This window comes from Marmota marmota, unplaced genomic scaffold (genome assembly GCF_001458135.2).
Source record: "Marmota marmota marmota unplaced genomic scaffold, marMar, whole genome shotgun sequence".
NCBI lineage: Eukaryota > Metazoa > Chordata > Mammalia > Rodentia > Sciuridae > Marmota > Marmota marmota.
Genome location: NW_026000240.1, coordinates 33,920,758 through 33,935,756, shown reverse-complemented (window position 1 = coordinate 33,935,756; position 14,999 = coordinate 33,920,758). Strand labels below are relative to the sequence as shown.

General features: G+C 35.1%; 1 protein-coding gene across 10 annotated transcripts in view; it reads left to right on the top strand.

Moving 5' to 3' along the window:
* The window catches only part of Dock3 (dedicator of cytokinesis 3), a 552,674-nt gene that overhangs the window by 369,563 nt on the left and 168,112 nt on the right, over positions 1 to 14,999 (top strand). For all 10 annotated transcript variants that reach the window (XM_048794632.1, XM_048794629.1, XM_048794628.1 and 7 more), the window contains one exon: positions 11,736 to 11,817. In XM_048794632.1, coding sequence (XP_048650589.1) covers positions 11,736 to 11,817 — 82 coding nt within the window. The remainder of the gene's footprint in view (positions 1 to 11,735; positions 11,818 to 14,999) is intronic.

Genomic DNA, 14,999 nt, shown 5'->3' with positions numbered 1-14,999 from the left:
TTTCTCTCATCTGTCTAATTGCTCTGGCCAGTGTTTCAAGAACTATGTTATATAGAAATGGTGAAATAGGCATCCCTGTCTTGTTCCCGTTTTTAGAGGGAATGCCTTCAATTTTTATTCATTTAGAATGATGTTGGGCTGGGGCTTAGCATAGATAGCTTTTATGATGTTGAGGTACGTTTCTGTTATCCCTAGTTTTTCTAGTGCTTTGAACATGAAGGGGTGCTGTATTTTGTCAAATGGTTTTTCTACATCTATTGAAATGATCATATGATTCTTATCTTTAAGTCTATTGATGTGATGAATTACATTTATTGATTTCTGTATGTTGAACCACTCTTGCATTCCTGTGATGAACCCCTCTTGATTGTGGTGCATGATCTTTTTGATATATTTTCGTATTCAATTTGCCAGAATTTTAATAAGAGTTTTTGCATCTATGTTCATTAGAGATATTGGTCTGAAGTTTTCTTTTTTTCTTTCTTTTTGATGTGTCTTTGCCTGGTTTTGGAATCAGGGTGATAGTGGCCTCGTAGAATGAGTTTGGAAATGCTGCCTCTTTTTCTATTTTGTGAAATGAATTGTAGACTATTGGTATTAGTTCTTCTTTAAAGGGCTTGTAGAACTTGGCTGTGTATCCATCCAGTCCTGGGCTTTTCTTGGTTGGTAGGCTTCTGATGGCATCTTCTATTTTGACGCTTGAAATTGATCTGTTTAAATTGTGTATATCATCCTGGTTCAGTTTTCTTGATGACTCTAGAAATTTGTCAATGCCTTCGATATTTTCTACTTTATTGGAGTACAAGTTTTCAAAATAATTTCTAATTATTGTCTGTATTTCTGTAGTGTCTGTTGTGATATTTCCTTTTTCATCATATATGTTATTAATTTGAGTTTTCTGTCTTCTTCTCTTCGTTAGCATGGCGAAGGGTCTGTCAATTTTGTTTATTTGTTCAGTGACCCAACTCTTTGTTTTGTCAATTTTGTCAATTGTTTCTTTTGTTTCAGTTTCATTGATTTCATCCCTGATTTTAATTATTTCCTGTCTTATACTGTGTTTGGTTTTGATTTGTTCTTTTTCTAGGACTTTGAGGTGTAACGTCCGGTCATTTATGTGTTGACTTTTTCTTCTTTTAAGGAATGAACACCATGCAATGAATTTTTTAATCATCCTCCCTGATGTCTTCTGCAACCCATTGTTCATTCAGTAGCATATTATTTAGTCTCCATTTGTTGGAGTAGCTTTTGTTTCTTGCTTTACCATTGATTTCTAATTTAATTTCATTATTTTTAATTTTTTTAATTTTCAACTTTTGTTTGGAAAATCTGTCCAGTGGTGAGAGATGTGTGTTAAAATCACCCATGATTATTGTGTTGTGGTCTGTTTGACTCTTGAACTTGAGAAGGGTTTGTTTGATGAACATAGCTGCACCATTGTTTTGGGCATATATATTAATGATTGTTATGTCTTTTTGGTGTATGGTTCCCTTGAGCAGTATGTAGTGTCCTTCTTTATCCCTTTTAATTAACTTTGGCTTGAAGTTTATTTTATTTGATATGAGTATGAACACCCCTGCTTGCTTCCGAGGTCCATGTGAGTGGTATGATTTTTCCCAACCTTTCACCTTCAGTCTATGTATGTCTTTTCCTATCAGATGAGTCTCCTGTAGGTAGTATATTGTTGGATCTTTTTTTTAATCAAGTCTACTAGCCTATGTCTTTTGATTGGTGAGTTTAAGCCATTAACATTTAGGGTTACTGTTGAGATATGGTTTGTATTTCCAGCCATATTCATTTATTTTTGTTCTTTAACTTGATTTGCTTTTCCTCTTTGGTTAGTTTTTCCTTTACTGTACTACAACCCACTGTTTGTTTTCATTGTTATTTTTAATTTCCTCTTCATGTAATGTTTTGCCAAGGATGTTTTGAAGCGCCGGTTTTCTAGCTGCAAATTCTTTTAACTTTTGTTTATCATGGAAGGTTTTTTTTTTTTCCATCTTCAAACCTGAAGCTTAATTTTGCTGGATACAAGATTCTTGGTTCTAATTCATATCTTTCAGCACTTGAAGTATGTTGTTCCAGGATCTTCTAGCTTTCAGAGTCTGTGTTGAAAGATCAGACTAATTGGTTTACCCCTAAATGTAATCTGCTTCCTTTCTCTTTTGGCTTTTAAAATTCTCTCCTTGTTCCGTATGTTGGGCATCTATCTTCATTATAATGTGTCTTGGTGTGGATCTCTTGTGATTTTGCATATTTGGCATCCTGTAGGCTTCTAGGATTTGGATTTCTGTTCCATTCTTCATGTCTGGGAAGTTTTCTAAGATTATTTCTTTTAACAGATTGCTCATTCCTTAGGTTTGGACCTCTATACCTTCCTGTGTCCCAATAACGCTTAAATTTGGTCTCTTTATGCTATCCCATATACCTTGGATGTTCTGCTCATGGTTTCTTATCAGTCTCGCTGTGCTGTCTACACTCTTTTCGAGATGATATACTTTGTCTTCATTGTCTGATGTTCTATCTTCTAAGTGTTCTACTCTACTGGTGATACTCTCATTTGAGTTTTTAATTTGGTTTGTTACTTCCTTCATTTCTAGGATTTCTGTTTGGTTTTTGTTGTTGTTGTTGTTTGCTTTGTTTTGTTGTATAACCTCAATCTCCCTGTAGAGTTGATCTTTTGCTTCTTGGATTTGTTTATGTAATTCGTTGTCAGAGTGATCTTTCATTGTCTGAATTTGCTGTCTAAAGTATTCCTTGAGACTCCCGATCATCTGAACCATGTATATCCTGAAATCATTCCTTCTGCTGCAAATGTTATCTCTTATAATGTTGAATTGTCCTGCAACGTTTGTGGTCCTTTCTTTCCTTGTTTTTTTCATGTTGCTCACGTTTCTTTCCAGCTCTGTGTGACTGTTGTTTTTAATATTTTTCCCCTATATATTTATATTGCTCTTGTATAGTACCAAAATCTCTCTGATCAGCCGCAGAACCACGCTGGTAGCTATGCCCACCGATAGATGGCTAATAAGTTTTTTCAAGATGGATTCTGTCTGTTTCCCGCATAGGGTGTTTGGTGTGGTGGGGGTTGCTCGGGTGACCTTGTGCTGTGTTCAGAGCTTGGTCTGGTGACCCACAAGCAAAGCCTCTGCGTTCTGCGCCATCTTCCGTCTGCCAGCCACACCACCTCATTCCATTATGATATGACAGAATGCAGGGTAGTATCTCTACTTTTTTATATTTGCTAAGATTTGCTTTGTGACATAATATATGGTCTGTTTTATAGAAGGATTCATGTTCTGCTGAGAAGAAAGTGTATTCACTTGTTGAAGGATGAATATTCTATATATGTCACTTACATCTAAGTTATTGATTTTGTTATTAAGTTCTATAGTTTCTTTATTCAGTTTTTGTTTGGAAGATCTATCCAGTGGTAAATAAGGTGTGTTAAAGTCACCCAAAATTATTGTGTTGTGGTCTATTTGACTCTTGAATTTGAAAAGAGTTTGATGAACGTGGTTACTCCATTGTTTGGGGCATACATATTTATAATTGTCAAGTATTGTTGGTGTATGGTTCCCTTGAGCAATATGAAATTTCCTTTATCCCTTTTGGTTAACTTTCCTTGAAGTCTACTTTATTTGATATGAGGTGGAAACCCCTGTTTGCTTCTGTAGTCCATGTGAGTGGTATGATTTTTTTCCAACCCTTCACCTTCAGTCTGTGGATGTCTTTTCCTGTGAGATGAGTCTCTTGGAAATAGCATATTGTTGGGTCTTTTTTTTAATCCAGTCAGCTAGCCTATGTCTTTTGATTGGTGAATTTAGGCCATTAACATTCAGGGTTATTATTGAGACATGATTTGTATTTGTAGCCATTTTTGTTATTTAATGTGACTTGGTTTCTCCTCTATTAGATTTTCCATAGTGTAACACCTCCCTCTGGTGATTTTTCATCCTTATTTTTTATTCCCTCTTCTTGGAATATTTTGCCAAGAATGTTCTGTAGTGCTGGCCTTCTTGCTGTAAATTCTTTTAACTTTTGTTTGTCATGGAAGGTTTTTATTTCATCATAAAATCTGAAGCCGAATTTTGCTGGATATAAAATTCTTGGTTGGCATTCATTTTCTCTCAGAGCTTGGTATATGTTGTTCCATGATCTTCTGGCTTTGAGGGTCTGGGTTGAAAAATCTGCTGAGATATGAATTGGTCTCCCCCTATGTGTGATCTGATTCCTCTCTCTTTGGCTTTTAAGATTTTATCCTTATTCTGTGTGCTAGGCATTTTCATTATAATGTGCCTTGGTGTAGATCTATTATAATTTTATACATTTGGCATCCTGCTTCTGCTACAAATGTTATCTCTTATAATGTTGGTTTTCTAATTCATTCTTCAAGCTTGGGAAATTTTCTGATATTATTTCATTGAAGAGATTGTGCTTTTCTTTGGTTTGAAATTCTGTGCCTTCCTCTATCCCAATAACTCTTATATTTGGTCTTTTGATGCTGTCCCATAATTCTTGGATGTTCTATTCATAGTTTCTTACTATCTTCACTGTGTGATCAACTTTATTTTTCAGATTGTATACTTTGTCTTCATTATCTAAACTTTTTTCTTCCAAGTGATCTAGTCTGTTGGTTATTTTTTCTATTGAGATTTTTATTTGGTTTATTGTAACCTTCATTTCAAGGATTTCTGACTGTGTTTTTTTTTTCAGAGTCTCTGTTTCTTTCTTGAAGTAATCTTTTGCTGCCTGTATTTGCTCACTTATTTCTTTGTTGGAGTGATCAATTTTTGCCTGTTTTTGCTCTTTTAGGTCATTCTTTAATTAACAGATCATTTTAATTATGAACCTTCTGAACTCCTTCTCTGATATTTCATCAACTTCGCTGTTTATGCATTCTGTTATTATAGTATCCTGGTTTGTTTGGTGTACTTTCCTCCCTTGTTTTTTTCATGTTGTCTATGTATTTTTCTTTCTTACAGCATGGATCTGAGATATTACAGTTTCTTCCCTATATTCTTGTAGTACCCATGAAGATTATCTGTGCCTCACCTTGATGTTGGGCTTTAAGACCCTGGTGGTGTCCCTCTATGTATGCTACTGCATCTAAAGATGGTGGTGGCAATAGCCGAGGTAACTTGAGATAATAGTTGAGGTGCCCCAAGATGGAAACAATGTCTTATAGATATGGGGCTGAAAGGGTGGGCCTCACACTCTCTTTGGAATGCATGCTCTGAGATGTAGCTGCTTTTAGGCCCTGTTGTCAAAAAGTTAGGGGCTACTATGTGGGAAAGGCTATGGCGGTGACTACAGTGTCCCAAGATGGAAGTTGTTTAGGCTTAGGCTCCCAGGTGGGGGCAGGGGGGGACAAACTCGGACCTACTCTGGACCTGGATCCTGTGCAAGTTGGTGTGGGTAGATCTGGGCCAGGCCTGGGCTCCTGTGGTAGTTGTGAGCCTGGGTCACATGCAGTCTGGTTTGGGCAGATCTGGGCTGCTGGGCTTGACCTCCCACAGTAGTCTGCTGGTTGGAATGGGTGGTCCTATGCCAGAGGCTGGGCTTGGGTGGGTGTCTGCCAACGGAGGGGTGGAACTCTGCCTATTGTGAACCTGGGTCCCACTCAGGCAAGTGTGGGTGGATCTGGGTGGCTGGGCTTGACCTCCTGTGGTTGTCTGCTGGTCGGAAGGCCTGATTTATTCTTATTTGGTCAATTTCATTGCCATTATCCTCACTTTCCCATTTCTCCTACCCCCATCCTCATCCTCTACTCACCTTGTCTCCCTTCTTTTTATTCAAAATCCCTCTTCTCTCCTGTTTTCTTTCTGTCTTCCATATACAAGAGAAAAGATCTAAACCTTGACTTTCTGAATCTGACTATCTTCATTTAACATGATGTCCTCCAGTTCCATCCATTTTTCTGCAAATGACCTAAGTTCATTCTTTTTTTTAACATTTTTTTTTTATTTTTTGGAAGTAGTTGGAAACAATACTTTTATTTTATTTATTTATATTTAAGTGGTGCTGAGGATCGAGCCCAGGGTCTCACATGTGCTAGACAAGCGCTCTACAACTGAGCCACAATCCCAGCCGAGTAAGTTCATTCTTTATGACTCTGTTGTGTATATGTGCCACATGTTCTTTATCCATTCATTCATTGACAGAACCTAGGCAGTTCCACAATTTGGCAATTATGAATTGCTCTACCATAAGCATTGGTACACAATGTATTGCTATAGTAAGCTGACTTAGTTATTTTTGATGAATATTGAAGATTGAGTGGTATAGCTGGATCATATCATAGTCATTTGAGGAACTGCCATTCTGATTTCTATAGTGGTTGTACTAATTTATAATCCCAGCAACAGTATAGGTTTTTTCCTTTTCTCCACAAACTCACTAGCATTTATTATTATGTGTGTTCTTGATGATTTCAATTCTTAACTAGAGGGAGATGAAATCTCAGTGTAGTTTTGATTTGCATTTCTCTAACTGCTATAGATATTGAACATTTTTTCATGTATTTGTTGGTCATTTGTATTTCTTCTCTTGAGAAATATCTGTTTCGTTAATTTTCCTATTTATTAAATGGGTTGTCTTTTGTGGTTACATTTTTTTTAGTTTTTCTATATTTTGGATATAATCCTCTGTCAAAAGAGTAGCTGGCAAAGATTTTCTTCCATTCTGTAGCTTTTCTCTTCATACTCACCTTTGCTGTGCAGATTAATATTTTGCCATCCCATTTAAATTTTCAGTTTTATTTCTTGAGCTTTGGGAGTCTTATTGAGGAAGTTTATGCCTGTATGCATATGTTGGGTTGTTGATCCTCTGTTTTTCTCTAGCAGTTGTAAAACTCCTGGTCTAATTCCTAAATCTTTGATCCATAGTATAAGCATACATCTTTTATCAGATATATGATTTGCCAATATTTTCACTCATTTTCTAGCTTTTCTTCTACTTTCTTGATGGTATCCTTCAAAGCACAAAAGTTTTAATTTTAAGTCCAACTTACCTATTTTTTCTTTTGTTGCTGTGCTTCTAGTGTTCCACCTAAAAACATTATCCATAGGTCATGGAGATAAATTTTCTTCTAAGAGTTTTTGTAGTTTAGCTCTTACATTTAGATCTATGATCCATTTTTAGTTAATTTTTATATATGATATGAAATTTAAGTCCAGCTTCATTACTTTGTATTTTTGCATCCAATATTTTCAGCACCATTTTTTGAAATTCTATTTTTTTCCATCTTGAATTTGAATTGCCTTGACAACCTTGTAAAACATTAGTTTATTATATGAAAAGATTCTGAAATGGGAAATTATGTAATCTGATTGACATTTGAAAAGGATCAATCTTTCCAAAGAACACATTTTAGAGAGGCAAAAGGACAAGTAAGACACCACCTGGAATACTGTTATATAAATCTAAGCTAGAATCTAGTGGTGGCTTAGACTAATGGAAGCAAAGAAGATGGAAAGAGATATAAATGTTAAAAATATATTTTGGAGACAGAATTGATTTGCCTAATTGTCCCTTTTTTCCAACTGTCTGTGTCACAATTATCTTTTCTCCTTTTTTCTTTCAAATGATCTGAGAATTTTTACTAATGTTTTTGTATGTCTTTTTAAAAAATGTACTTTTCTTATTTCCTGTTTCTCTAATAAGCCTCAACGTTTTGTTACTAAAACTACAAATTTATGTGTATCTAAACCTATCTTTTTCCTTCTTGACTGTCATCTACATTCTATTAGTTCTCACCTCATCAAGGGTTTTCCTTTATTAATTTCTGTCTCCTTTATCTTTAATATTTTTCCTTGTAGTAACACTATTCCATGAGATGTTAATGTGCTAATGTGTATCCCATCTTTTTTGAAGTCAGACTTGTTGGATATAATTTTTAGTAGTAAAATTTGCCCTTTTTATTGCATCATTCAGTGAGTTTTGATGATTGTATGTCATTGTGAAACCACCATTACAGTTAAGATAATATGGGCCAGGCTATATAGTCAATGACTAAACAGACTCCATTTTACCCTAAATCTCCATGTTATGTAAGAAATGCTTCTCCCTTGAGAGAATTCTGCCTCTTCCATCCTGATCCTGCTTGGCACACCCTGCATAGAAACACAGATATTTTTCTTCTTCTTATATGATGTAAAATTTTCTCTTTTTGGTTCCATTTTTTCCGGGCAATCTATCCTGTCAGAGAATGTTTGTCTAGATATTAGTAAACATTCTTTAAATCATACTCAACTAGGGTCATTTTGACCCACTTCCCCTTCTGCTTATGATTTTAGATCTCATGATGTTTATAATTTTGAATCATAGCAAAAGCCACTTATAATTAATATACTGACATGTTTTACTTGTGGTTTTAAATTATAAAAGGTGTGCTCTAACCCCTGGAGGGGGTCAAGGTGTATAGACATGCAGCCTGCCTCCTCATCCTGCCAGCTGGTGCCTCCCCAGCTGGTGAATAAAGATGGCTCCATCCTTTACATTGAGACTGTCTCTGTAATTTATTGCAATCTCACTGTAACAAAGAAATAGAACATTTTATCACCCCAAGGTTCCCCCTGCACCTTTATAGACAGTGTACCCTCCTTTCTCAGCCTTGGCAACCCCTGATCTCTGACCCTATAGTTTTGCCTTTTCCAGAATGTAATATAGATAGTAACATATATGTATATTTTCTCTCATATGTGGAAGCTACAGAGAAAAAGGGGAAAGAGTGGGAAGTGGAATCCCAAGAAAATAAAAGGGAGACCAGTAGAGTAGAGGAAGGAGACAAGAAAACAGGAGGAGGGAAAAGAAAGGAGAGGAACTAGGAATTGGAATTGACCAAATTATGTTGTGTGCATGTATGAATATGTAACAACAAATTCCACTGATATGTAATGATTATGTACTAATAAAGAATTAATAAATGGGCTGGGGATGTGGCTCAGTGGTTAAGTGCCTGTGGGTTCAATCCCTGATACTCCCCAAAATAAAAAATAGTGATATACAGCATATGGTCTTTGTGATTAACTTTTCACTTAACATAATGCTTTTGAGATTGATCTATATTATTATATGTCTCAGTAGTTTCTTGTGTTTTTTAATTGTGCAATTGTATTTGGTTATATGAACTATTTATCCTTTGAAAGCAATTTATAGTTTTTTGCTATTATAAATAAGCTGCTATAAACATTCAAATTCAGGCTTTTGTGTGGACATGTTTTCATTTCTCCTGAGTAAATACCCAGGAGTAGAATTACTGGTTTATGTTTAGTAAGAAGCTGTCAAACTGTTTTTCAAAGTAATTGTACTATTTTGCATTCCCACCAACAGTTTATGAGCATTTTATCTGCTTTATATTCTTGCCAAGCCTTGATATTCATTCTTTAATTTTAGCCCTTTTAATAGATTATGTAGTAGTTTCTCACTGTTTTAAATTTGTGTTTTCCTAATGACTTCTTGTTCTTGTTTTTCATCCCTGTCATTAGACTACTAAACCTAACAGGCATTTGAGGTCAGAAATCAAACATGTACTAAGTGTCCATTTGCCTTACAAAACAAAGACCTGAATCACCATTACTACCACCACCCCACTTTCAAACACATTTTTGTTCAGGTAACCAAAGCCCTTGTTAATAAAAGAACCATAAGCTTAAAAAAGATGTAAACAATGATAAATTTTAGGGAGGATGTAGAAAAAAAAGGAACACTTTTACACTATTGGTGGAATTGTACATTAGTACAACCACTATAAAAATCAATATGGAGGTTCCTCATAAGGCTAGGGTTACCTAACGGGGCTGGGGTTGTGGCTCAGCAGTAGAATGCTCACCTAGCATGTGTGAGGTTCTCATTTCAGTCCTCAGTACCACATAAGAATGAATAAATAAAATAAATATGTTGTGTCCAACTACAACTAAAAAAAAAAAAGACTAGGGTTAGAAATGGTACCACCATATGACCCAACTATACCATCCCTAGGTGTCTACCCTAAAGAATTAAAGTCAGCATACTATAGCAATACATACATACCCACATTTATAACATCACATTCATAATAGCCAAATGATGGAACCAACCTGAGTTTCTGTCAGTGGGTGAATGGATAAGGAAAATGTGGTATAATCTATGGTTTTATTCATCTATAAAGAAGAATAAAATTATGTCATTTATAGGAAAATGGATGTAATTTGAGAATATTAAGTGAAATAAGCCAAACTCAGAAAATCAAGGGTCTCATGTTTTCTCTCATATTTAGAAGCTAGAGAAGAAAAAGGAAAACATTGGTGGCATGGGGTCTCATGAAAATAGAAGGAAGACCAGTAGAGTAGAGGAAAGGAACCAAGGGAAGGGAGGAAGGAAAGAAAAGTGGAAATACTGGGGAATGATATTGGCCAAATTATATTTTTATATTGTGTGCATGTACAAATATGTAACAACAAATCCTGCCATTATGTAAAATAATAGTATACCAACAAAAACATGGAAAAACTAATAATAATAAATAACTGTGTCAACTAAATGAACAAATGAATACATGAACTGATCAAACCATGCAGTTGATATTCCATCTTATAATTCTTGTAGAATATTTTAATACCTGTCCTTTTACAGATGTCACATGTATTCAGTTAGTGTGACTGGGGACACAAGGGAAGCAAACTACTTTTATAGCCCCATACTTTGTCTTCACCGTGCCTCAGTTTTCCTGTTAAGTTGGTAGGGAACCTTAGCATGAAGAGATGAAATGAGATTCTGTGTAGGGACTGGAAGGAGATAAGGGAGAAAGGAGATATTTCTCCAAATGTTACAAAAACTACATCTATGGGCTGTTATTTTTTTAGTTCAATAATTTCCGTATGGAATTACCTATATTATTTGAGAAATAAAATATTTACTGACTTAAATTCTGCCGCAGTCCGGCTGGGCACAATAACCGGGAGGTGACAAGCAACTTAAAGGTTGAAGCGGGAACTCAAGGTAGCGGGCACCCAAGGTAGCAGGAGTCGCTTTATTTCAGTACAGCAGAGGTATATATACCTTACTGATTACACATAGCTTGTCTCAATTAGCATAATCTAGATACAGTAGTCAGCCAATAAGGAATCCTCATCATCTTAATGGCTCGGTGGCGTTGCCTCACAAACCACTCCTCCTGGCAAACTGCCAGGTGCCATCTTGACTTGATCGCAGCCCTCAACAAAATTCTGCTTTAGCTATAACACATCATTTGTTTTTTACTTTTCACTCAAATTTTTGTAAGTCCTTGTAGTGTTTTTTTCCCCTTAGTCCTAAAATAGATTCTCCAGAGTTACATATAGGAAGATGTAAATTGGATAATGTAGATTCTTTTAGCTGTAATATAATTAATATTTTTATTATGATCAGAGTTCTCACATCAAAGATACTTGTTAATGGGCTTAGCATTGTGCCAGGTGCTTTGGGGGAATTGGGGAAAAATATGACACAGTCCTTATTAGTGCCCTTCTGAGATATAAAACTCACAGCCACAACAAACATGTAAACAGCAACATCTATCTGGCAGTTTGGAGTGTCTGCAGCATGTTATTTGGCACAAAAAAAAATAGGGTGTCTTGCTACTAGATATGTGTTTTGGGCCTCACCTATCTCTTACAAGCTGTCCTGTAAGTATTTGAGGATTCTGTGTATATACCTTTTTTTATTTGTTCTAAAGTGTATAGTTCTTTACAGTTTTCTTTCTGCTTCCTACTTTTCAGTGAGCGGTTTCTGGTGAGACTGAACAAGAATGGTGGGCCAAGAAACCCAGAGAAGATAGACCGAATGTGTGCCCTTTTTACAGTATGTGCAAATTTCCCCCCCGCCTTTTTTTGATATTGACTCTAACTGCTGTATAGCTATTGTCACCTTAGAAATGAGCATTTATTATTTGCTTCACACTGGGGACAATAGGATTTGATTTATGTTTCTGTCCAATTTAATGAAATATTTATAGAGAACCAAAATTATGTGTGGTTTTTAACTGAATTTTTATTAAAGAAATATAATCAAGTACCTTTCACTGGTGCAGATTTTATAAACTACTTCCCACAAAATCTGGCTTAACTCTGTTTTACTATTGTTATCCAAGGCACTGGGAATTTCTCTGATATGTAAGCATAGTTTTCTCTTAAATGTGTCCACTAAATCTGCACTTTAGCAGTCTATAAGTAAGTTCAAATAAAGATAGAAAAACTCAATAGTCCTCTTTCAAATACCAGATGGGAAGTCTTTTTCTGCTGTGATCTGAACATTAGGATTTTTTCTGAATAGCCATGCTGTTGTTCATGGTCTCTGCAATCATGGAGCCATCAACTCAGAGAAGGTTGTGTAATTTGCTTAATGAAAAGTGTTAAACCTCACAATACCACATTGCCTTGTATATTCTTCAAATTGATTCTGATTTATTTTTGTCCCATTAAAAAACTATCCAACTTTGAGTTCACTTGTTTTCTGAAAAAGAAAATAAGACTGTCACAATTTTAAATATGTTTTGACTATTATGGGTTCTTTGATCTGTTTCAGTGATACATCAAAAGATACATCAAAATTCACTGAGCTTAGGAAATGTGATAGTCTCAAATTGTCAATGACCTTGCATGTGGTATGTAATTAATAAGTGATGTCTAAAAGTTTACATTATGCCTCATGAATGCAAATAGTATTTATCTGGGATCTAATGTGTGATTTTCTTTGAAAGCTAAAACTGTATTTGTTCAACTGACTTCAGTTCATTTACTATACCTTAATCTTTCAAAATGTCAAATGATGTTATTACAGAATTAGAAACTACTTTCACAGGAACAGCTTTAACTTTAAATGTTCCAGATACACAAAAATATTTATAAATCTAGCCAAGCTAAAATAATGTTTTGTCCATCTTTGAACTCAGTATTCAAGGCTTAGAAGGTAATGCAAGAAGGAAAAGAGAATGCCTAACCACTAACGTGGTTCTCTGAGACCTTGCTTCTGAAACAGAAGGAGATGAGACACATCTCTCTACAATATTTCAGTAATTTTGGAAGGTGTTTTCAGGTCCTGGTCCTCTAGTATCTAGTAAAATAACAGGAGAAAATGTTGATGCCTTGTTCCTTGGATTTGTGGGAACAGACCTATGTGTATGTGCCATCCTCAAATATGATGAATAGTCCTTGTCACTTGAAAAATGAACTTGATTATGATGACATTTGGATGTAATTGCAGTAAAACAAAATTTTCATTTAGCATTTTAATTATCTGTATGGGCCCAGAGGCCAAAGCTGTAGTTCCAATTTTATAAATCAAAGATGCATTCAACACTCATGATGTGCTCCTGTTCTGCCACACTGAGAAAGAACAAACCTACTAAGGACTTTCATGTTTTACTTTTATATATATATATATATATATAAAGTTTGATGAGAACTGTTTTCTTATTATCCAAGACTTGAGTTAATCCTATAAACTAAAGGAGACTTCCAGATTGCTATATGTGCTACAAAGTCTCAATAAATGCAAAAAAAAATGAAGCCACAAGTGGAGTCATGTATGTATGTCAAAATACATTCTACTGTCATGTATAACTAAAATGAACAAATGAAAAATAAAAATGAAAGTAAATGCAGCCACAAAAATAGTTGATGCTAATCTGTTTATCTAACTTAACATCAGGAAAAGGGTGCCAGATTTAGCTGATTTCAGAGCCACATTACATTCACATTATCAGTGGTACAACCCTTTCTCTTTGAAACCTTATTATCTCTGACTGTGTTAGATTTTAGGGTTTCCTGTGAAGAAAGAATTTATTCAAGAGTGTTTCATATTTACATGAATTTCCAATACAATGAGGAATTTGTTGACTTTCATAATAAACAATGGCTGTATGTATGAGTGAGTGAGAGTATATCTATGTGTATTTACTCATTACTAGATATCCAACACCTCACACACAGTGTGTGACAAATACTGAGGTCTCAAAAATTATTTTTTACATAAATAAATAAGTAAATATATGCTACTTACTGTTATGTTTGAGTGACCCACTGGAGAATGAACTTGTACTATTTCCCCTGCATTAGTTGGAATCATATTTTGTACATTTATTTATATTTTTCCACATTTCAAAATGAGATTTTAGGTGTTGATTTCTTGGAGTTCTGAAATTATTACTCTAATAACCTATTTCTTATTTTCTGCAGCTTAAATGTGAAAAAAATGGCTATATTTTATATTTGTAAGTCCCATTATCTCTACAGAAAAAGAATAGCTCAGGTATAGGGAAATAAATTAACTAACTTTTCCAAATTTCAAATTGAACATAAATAACTGAGATGTTGGGCCTTGAATCACTGTCCTCACTCATCTCTACCCACTGTGTAGTGGGTCACCAGCTTCCTAGTTACATAGGTTCAGAGAGTATAGTCCAGTGAGCATATCTAATTCCTGCCATGCAGTTAGGATTCAAATCCTACTCATTGGATGATGAGTGCATCATCTCTCTTTCCATCTTGATTTAACAGGTCTTTGTATTTTAACATGAGTAGCCACACTTGGTACTTAGTCTTCAAGAGTATGGTTTTTAAATTTTTTTTATTTGTTTTAATTTGTTATACCTGACAATAGAATGTACTTTTATACATCATATATAATGGAATATAATTTCTCATTCTTCTGGTTATACATGATGTAGAATCCCATCGGTAATATAGTTATATACGTACATAGATTAATGTCTGATTCACTCTACTAATCTTCCTACCCCCATACCCCCTCCCCTCCCCTTCACTCCCCTCTACCTAATCTAAAGTAACTCTATTCTTCCCTAGCCAACCCTGCCATTGTGAATTGGCATCCACATATCAGAGAAAACATTCAGCTTTTGGTTTTGGGGGGATTGGAATATTTTACTTAGCATGATATTCTCCAGCCTCATTTTATTAAATGTAAGTGCTATGATTTTATTCTCTTTTAATGCTCTCGTAGAGTTGGTCGGCGTCTCTCAAGGC